Source organism: Penaeus japonicus, unplaced genomic scaffold (assembly GCF_977035675.1).
Source record: "Penaeus japonicus unplaced genomic scaffold, GWHDUDI00000001_assembly GWHDUDI00000016, whole genome shotgun sequence".
Taxonomy (NCBI): domain Eukaryota; kingdom Metazoa; phylum Arthropoda; class Malacostraca; order Decapoda; family Penaeidae; genus Penaeus; species Penaeus japonicus.
In genome coordinates this window covers 4,224,570-4,232,069 of record NW_028234418.1, presented here as the reverse complement: position 1 = coordinate 4,232,069, position 7,500 = coordinate 4,224,570, and the positions used below count along the sequence as shown (strand labels likewise).

The window sequence follows — 7,500 nt, the reverse complement described above, 5'->3', positions numbered from 1 at the left end:
AGTAATTATTCCTTCATTCACACACACAAAAAAATATATAAAATCAAATACATAAACTGACAGAATACTGGCGAATCACAAAATACATATCTCCTCCAATTCATTATACGTCAACTGAAGTTATCCAATCTAGCCCACTGTCTTTTTCTTCTTAAAGAAAAGAAAAGAAAAGAAAAAAAAAATAACAATAATAATAAAAATAATAATAATAATAATAATAATAATAATAATAATAATAAATAATAACAATAATAATAATAATAATAATAATAATAATAATAAATAAATAATAATAATAATAATAACAATAACAAATGATAATAATAATTCACCGCGTCGAATGAATGGCGATGGATCAGTGCTATAAAAAAGGCTAAGTGATTCTTCCACTGCCCAGACGCTGTTCCAGGTGAGTGGATTCGCCTCCCCGCGGGTCTTCTGGGCAGGCGGCCCGAGCTGAGGCAGTGGCGAGCGCCCGGCATCGAGACCATCACATGTTAAGCCTCATATTTCCCTGGGGAGGGAGTGAGGTGGGAGGGTGGGAGGGAATTAAGGAGGGAGGGAGGGTGGGAGGGAGGGAGGAGGGGGGGAAGGAGGGAGGGAAGAGGGGAGAGGGGAGGGAGGGAGTGAGGAGGGGATGAGGGAAGGAGGGAGAGAGGGAGGAGGGGAGAGGGGAGGGAGGGAGGGAAATAGGGAGGGAGGGAGGGAGGGAGTGAGGTGGGAGGAGGTAGTGAGGGAGGGAGGGAGGGAGAGGGGAGGAGGGAAATAGGGAGGGAGGGAGGGAAGGAGGGAAGGAGGATGGGAGGGAGGGAGTGAGGGAAGGAGGGAAGGAGGGAGGGGAGAAGGAGGTACTAAAGAGGGGAGGGACAAAGGAGAAGGAAGGTAGTTGGGAGGGAGTTGATGGTAGGGAGGTGAGAGGTGAGAAGAGGGAAGAAGGAAGAGGAAGAAAGTAAGAAAGTAGGAGATAGTAGGGAATGGAGGATTATCCTATATTTGGTGGTTAGCTATATAAAAAAAGGCAATTTATTACCGTTATCATTCCCACGGCATGGGAAGCGGAAATGGATACATAAATATCATCAAAAAATTATATTTCCTCCTCCTCGTCGCAGGAAGAATAACAAGAGGTACGAAGGAGGGGGTGGGTTAGAGAAAGGGGGGCGGGGGGAGAGGGGAAGGTCGAAACGAATCACGTAAGGGGATGTTCAGGGATTCGATACCAATACATCACATAAATAAGATTTAAAAAAAGTGGAGAGAGATGGTTGCAACGTGTAAGCAAAATGGACGAGGGTGCAAGGCTGAAAACGAAAGATATAGTGAGAGAATTGATCATCATAAAACCGTACTCACCATCTTGACGTGTATGCACAGTCACTCTTCTCATCCTAGCTCATCTGAAAAAAAAAGAGGTGGTGTAAGTGACCGTGGTCCAGAATGGTATATTAGGGGAAAAAACATGATAATTATTTGCCTGAACCGCCAAAGTAATGGTATTAAAAAAAAACCTAAATCGTAAACAGTGCACTCATTAAATTTACTATAAGGATACACGTGATATTCCCATAAGGGATATGTTTTCTCTCTCTTTCTCTTCCTCTTCATCTTCCTCTTCCTCTCTCTATTTTCATCTTCCTTTTCCTCTTCCTCTTCCTCTTCCTCTTCCTCTCTCTTTCTTTCTTTTTTTCTTTCTTTATTTCTCTCTCTCTTGTTCTCTCTCTCGTTTTTATGAGACTACTGTTTCTTCTTTATATGACGGTTTCATACTACAAAAAATACAAATACCCCCCCCCCCCCCCAAAAAAAAAAAAAAAAAAAAAAAAAAAAATCACCAATACAGATCATCAATCTCAGCAAGAAAAACAACAACATAATGCCCTCCACAAAATACATCCTATTTTCACATACACAACCGTATCACCACAGCTTCACACGAGAACGCGATGCCAAGCACACTTAATTCTGAAACATCAAAACCACACACACACACACACACACACAAGCAAAGAAAGGAAAAGAAAAGAAAAGAAAAGAAAAGAAAAGAAAAGAAAAGAAAGAAATAAAGAAAGAAAAAAAGAAAATAAGAAAGAAAGAAATAAAAAAACGAAGCAAGATCCTCCAACCAAAAGCATCCACATTCAACCCCCAAACCCTAAGACTCACCCAACCCCTCTCCACCCCCACCCCTTTCCCCCCCACCCCCACCCCACGTCCTCCACGCAACACCCCCTTTTGTCACACTATTGATAAAATCATTCCCGCCGCTCGTTGTTTGTTGCGCGACAGGCTCAATAGCACACTTATCTCTGTTCAAGCCACATGTTCCTCCTTTTGTTCACAGCCGCTAAATCTAGCTGTTGCAACGCTAACGTGCAATGGAGGGAGACTTCTGGTCGTATCGGGGAGCGCGCGGAAAGCCCCCTGGATCTAGAATCACTGGACGGAATGCGGCGCGGGTGAATTTCGCATTTCACGTGGACGTATATGACAGGTATTTAAGATTTTCTTTTTTCGATTTCTTTTTACTTTCTTTATACAAGGTGTTGAAGACTCGAATTAGGCTCCGCTAAGTTAGCCAATGACTAGAAAAAAACTTTATTTTCTTCCGAAATTGAAAAAAAAACAGTGGATTTCCTCCCTGTCAGCTAACTATCTTTTCATCGGATAAAACTCACTGATAATACCCAGGAGAATCCCGCATTCAACGGCAGACGGATCGGATCAGTCGAAACAGGATATCGTCCCTTTGTTAGAAATCGTGACTGAGATACCTGGTTAATCACGGTTAATTTCCACATACACACCACGATTTCAAAGACATAAATACCAATGACGAACACAAAATAACGAATACCAAAATGGGAACACGTACATACATACATACATACATACATACATACATACATACATACACACACACAAACATACATACATACATATACACACAAACATACATACATACATATATACACACAAACATACATACATACATACATACATACATACACACAAACATACATACATACACAAAGTCAAACACACACGCACAAAAATAAATACCCCAGTCTCTCCACAAACAAAAATATCAACTACTGTCAATCCAACCCTGGCTCATTCCAGAAGCGATAAGGTCCTCGACTCATAATCATAATCGACAATCTGCACATACACTCAGGGACTCTTCTTTTCACTTCCCTTTTCATATGCAAATCACGGTCTCCGGCATTCATGCCAAATATGCCGCCGGAGCTGAGGATGCGAAATAATTTCACGATTGTGTCTTGCATGGATTACTCTTTACATAACTGAGGGACGAAGAGAGGGAGGAGGAGGAGAAGGAGAGGGAGAGAGGGGAAGAAGGAGGAGAAGGAGAGGGAGAGGAAGAGGAAGAGGGAGAGGGAGGGGAAGAGGGGGAGAGGGGAAGATGGGGAGAGGGGGAGAGGGGGAGAAGGGAAGAAGGAGGGAGAAGGAAAGGGAGGGGGAGGGGATGAGACGAGAGAAGAAAGGAAAGTAGAGAATGGAACAGAATAGAAGGAAGGGGAAGATAGAAGGAGAGTTGAAAAGAGCTGAGAAGAGAGGAGACAACAGAGGAAGAGAGAGAGGAAAGCAGATGAGAGGAGAGGAAGGCGGAAAAAGGTGACAAGAGAAGAGAAAATGAGAAATGACGACAGAAGTGAGATGAGAAAAGGGAAAAATAAAAGAGTAATGAAGAAGGAAAAAAAGGAGGAAGAGGAGGAGGAGGACGAGGAGGAGAGAACAAGAAGAAAGACATGAAAATGGAGGAAGAAAAGCAGAAAGAATGAAGAGGCGAGAGACAAAAAAAAAAAATCTACCAGAACCACAATAACAAAACACTCCCTCGTCACCACAACCACGCCAAAGACCTGAGCGTTGGAAGCAAGGAAGCAGCAGAGAGAAGACGCGAGAAGCAAGAACAACGAAATTAGAAAGACGAATCTGTAAGAGGCGAGGCGAGGCGAGACGAGGTGGTCGAGTCCGTCCGGCGGGTGGGTGACGAAATGCTCCTGAAGGCTAGGCGAGTGGCAGAGGAAAGCGGGAGAAAAGAGAATAAAAGTGGAGAATGGGATGAGCAGAAAAAGGAATTCAAGACGACAACAGGGAATAGCACGAACAGAATGAGGTATAATACGAAACAGAAATGCTTCTGAAGGCTAGGCGAGTGGCAGAGGAAAGCAGGAAAAAAGAGAATAAAAGTGGAGAATGCGATGAGCAGAAAAAGGAATTCGAAATAGAAAGGAGGTAATCAGAAATAAAACAAAAAAAAAAAAGAAAAAGAAGATAAGTAACACAAAGAGATAGGCGGGGGGAAGAAAGGGAAGGGGAATAGAGGGGGTAGTGGGGAGGGAGTTAGAGAGAAAGAGAGAGAGGCGAAGGTGGGGGAGAAAGGAAGTGGGAAAAGAGGGGGAGGAGAGAGAGAGAGAGAGAGAGAGAGAGAGAGAGAGAGAGAGAGAGAGAGAGAGAGAGAGAGAGAGAGAGAGAGAGAGAGAGAGAGAGAGAGAGAGAGAGAGAGAGAGAAAAGAGAGAGAAAAGAGAGAAAAGAGAAAAAAGAGAAAAGAGAAAAAAGAGAAAAAGAGAAAAAGAAAAAAGGAGAAAGAGAGAAAGAGAGAGAGAGTAATAAAATTACAGTCTCGACGGTGTAATCACCGATGGACAAAGCCAAATGGTAAAGGGCCAATTACAAATAATAACGAAAAAAGAGGGGAAAACATGAAGAGTAACCAACTGAATAGCCTGCAGAAAGTTACTAAATAAACAAATAAACTGCAGCGCCCCATAACAACAGGAAAAAGGAAAACATTTGTATCATAAAGCCATTTAACCACAAAAATCAAATCCCAAAAACAAAAACAAAAACAAGCATCAACAAAACCCTAAAGCAATAAAACAACAAACATTAAACAACCCCTAAAACAAACAAAAAAATAAATAATTAAATAAATGGATAAAAAATAAAAATAAATAAAAAAACATGGAAGCCGCAAGAACCCATCCGGCTTCCCCGGCTTCGCCATCCAGAGGAAAAAAACAAAAGATCAAACCACCTTTTTCCCCTTCCTTCCCCTCTCCTTGCTCCATGCCTTGTCTGCCCTGCGCCTTCCCTGCTTTACCATCCTCTCCCTTTTCCCCCTTCTTTCCCCTCTCCTTGCTCCATGCCTTGTCTGCCCTGCGCCTTCCCTGCTTTACCATCCTCTCCCTTTTCCCCCTTCTTTCCCTTCTCCTTGCTCCATGCCTTGTCTGCCCTGCGCCTTCCCTGCTTTACCATCCTCTCCCTTTTTCCCCTTCTTTCCCTTCTCCTTGCTCCATGCCTTGTCTGCCCTGCGCCTTCCCTGCTTTACCATCCTCTCCCTTTTCCCCCTTCTTTCCCCTCTCCTTGCTCCATGCCTTGTCTGCCCTGCGCCTTCCCTGCTTTACCATCCTCTCCCCCCTTCCCCTTCTCCCCCTCTCCTTGCCTCTCCTCTGCCCTTGTCTTGCCCTGTGCGAATCTCCCTCTACCGTTCTCCCACTCCCTTTTTCCCCTTCTTCCCTTCTTCCTTCACTCTCTCCCTTGTCCTCTCTTACTCTCTCTCTCTACCTCTCTCTCTCATCTCTCTCCCTCTTTCTCTAGTCTCTCTCTCTCTCCTCTCTTTCATCTCTCTTCTTTCTCTGTCTCTTTTCTCTTTTCTCTTTCTCTTTCGCTCTCTCTCTCTCTCTCTCTCTCTCTCTTCTCTCTCTCTCTCTCTCTCTCTCTCTCTCTCTCTCTCTCTCTCTCTCTTTCTCTCTCTCTCTTCTCTCTCTCTCTCTCTCTCTCTCTCTCTCCCTCTCTCTCTCTCTCTCTCTCTCTCTCTCTCTCTCTCTCTCTCTCTCTCTCTCTCTCTCTCTCTCTCTCTCTCTCTCTCTCTCTCTCTCTCTCTCTCTCCCAACCACTGCACTACAGAGCCACTACACAGCCCGCACAAGTGACAGCGAAGGTGAGGGAAGTGGAGGTGAGTGACGCTGAGAGGAAGTGGTGCGGGTGAGGGGGGGGGAGGGGAGGGAGGGAGGGAGAGGGAGAGAGGGAGGGAGGGAGGGAGGAGGGGAGGGAGGAAGGGAGGGAGGGGGTGGGAGAGGAGAGGAGGGAGAGAGGGAGGCAGAGAGGAGAGAGAGAGAGAGAGAGAGGGAGGCAGAGAGGAGAGAGAGAGAGAGAGAGAGAGAGAGAGAGAGAGAGAGAGAGAGAGAGAGAGAGAGAGAGAGAGAGAGAGAGAGAGAGAGAGAGAGAGAGAGAGAGAGAGAGAGACGAACAGATAACGAGTTTTTGCACTGCGCTGAGATACCAAGTTGCCGGGGCATTTCCGTGCAACCGACCTGTGTCAGTGAAGGGCTGTCAGAGCGACACTGGCTCTCACATTTTGCGAATTTAAACGATCCTATTTTTGCACGGGAAGCGGAAGGGGGGAGGGGGGAGAAAGAGAAAGAAAAAGAAAGAAAGAGAAAGAAAGAGAAAGAGAGAGAGAGACAGAGAAAGAGAAGGAAATAAAGAGAAAATTCGAGCAAAAAGTACACTTTCTGAGAGAGAGAAAAAAAAACTCCCATATTGACCTGCCTATTCGACATCCCTGTCACTTGGCAACGTGACCTCGGACAGCTGTGTGACCTCCGATACCGAAGTCTATTTTTTTTTTCAACCTTAATTGCTCTTTGCATAAGTAGCTTACGAAAATAGCACCGCTTCCTCCACGGCCAACCGCCCTTTCAGGAATTACGTCAAGGATCAATGGTGAACTGTGGTGAAGCTGATATTTAAGTGTAATTATACGCTAGCTTGGTCAATAATAATAATAATAATAATCATAATAATAATAATAATAATAATAATAATAACAATAATAATAATCATGATAATAATGATAACAATAATAATAATCATAATGATATTTATAATAATAATAATAATAACAATAATAATAATAATTGATATTGCTAATAAGAATAATAAAGATGGTGAAGGTGATGGTAATGGTAATGGTAATGGTAATGGTAATGGTAATGGTGGTGGTGGTGGTGGTGATGATGATGATGATGATGATGATGATGATGATGATGATGATGATGATGATGATGATGACGACAGCGATGATGATATAGATGCTCACCATCGTAAGTATCATTAATATCATTCAAATCATAATAATAATCACTACAATAACCATAATCACAACAATAAAAGAAAAACCACCCTACTCTTTTCTTCCACGCCCTCAGGTACCCAGGAGCCTCCAGGTAAGAGTCCCAGAGCAGAATGTGCAGCGAATCAACAAGACCTTTTGTTGTTTTCCGCTTCATTCCTCCACCCAGGGGCTCGGGAACCCGCACAGCTGACCAATATGTTCCCCTCTTCAGCAAAAGAACATTCTATTGTTCTTGTTCTTGTTCTCTCCAAGAAACGACGACGTAGTTAAAACACCACCTTTTAATTAATGGTATATTCGTTCTTTTTTTTCTCTCTCTTTCTCTCTCCTTTAT

General features: G+C 43.6%; 1 protein-coding gene across 11 annotated transcripts in view; it reads right to left on the bottom strand.

Moving 5' to 3' along the window:
* Trpm (transient receptor potential cation channel, subfamily M) overlaps nt 1-7,500 on the bottom strand; it is a 158,450-nt gene that overhangs the window by 56,160 nt on the left and 94,790 nt on the right. For all 11 annotated transcript variants that reach the window (XM_043003633.2, XM_043003640.2, XM_043003642.2 and 8 more), the window contains exon 2: nt 1,354-1,397. In XM_043003633.2, the coding sequence (XP_042859567.2) occupies nt 1,354-1,356 (3 nt within the window). In that variant the 5' untranslated portion in view covers nt 1,357-1,397. The remainder of the gene's footprint in view (nt 1-1,353; nt 1,398-7,500) is intronic.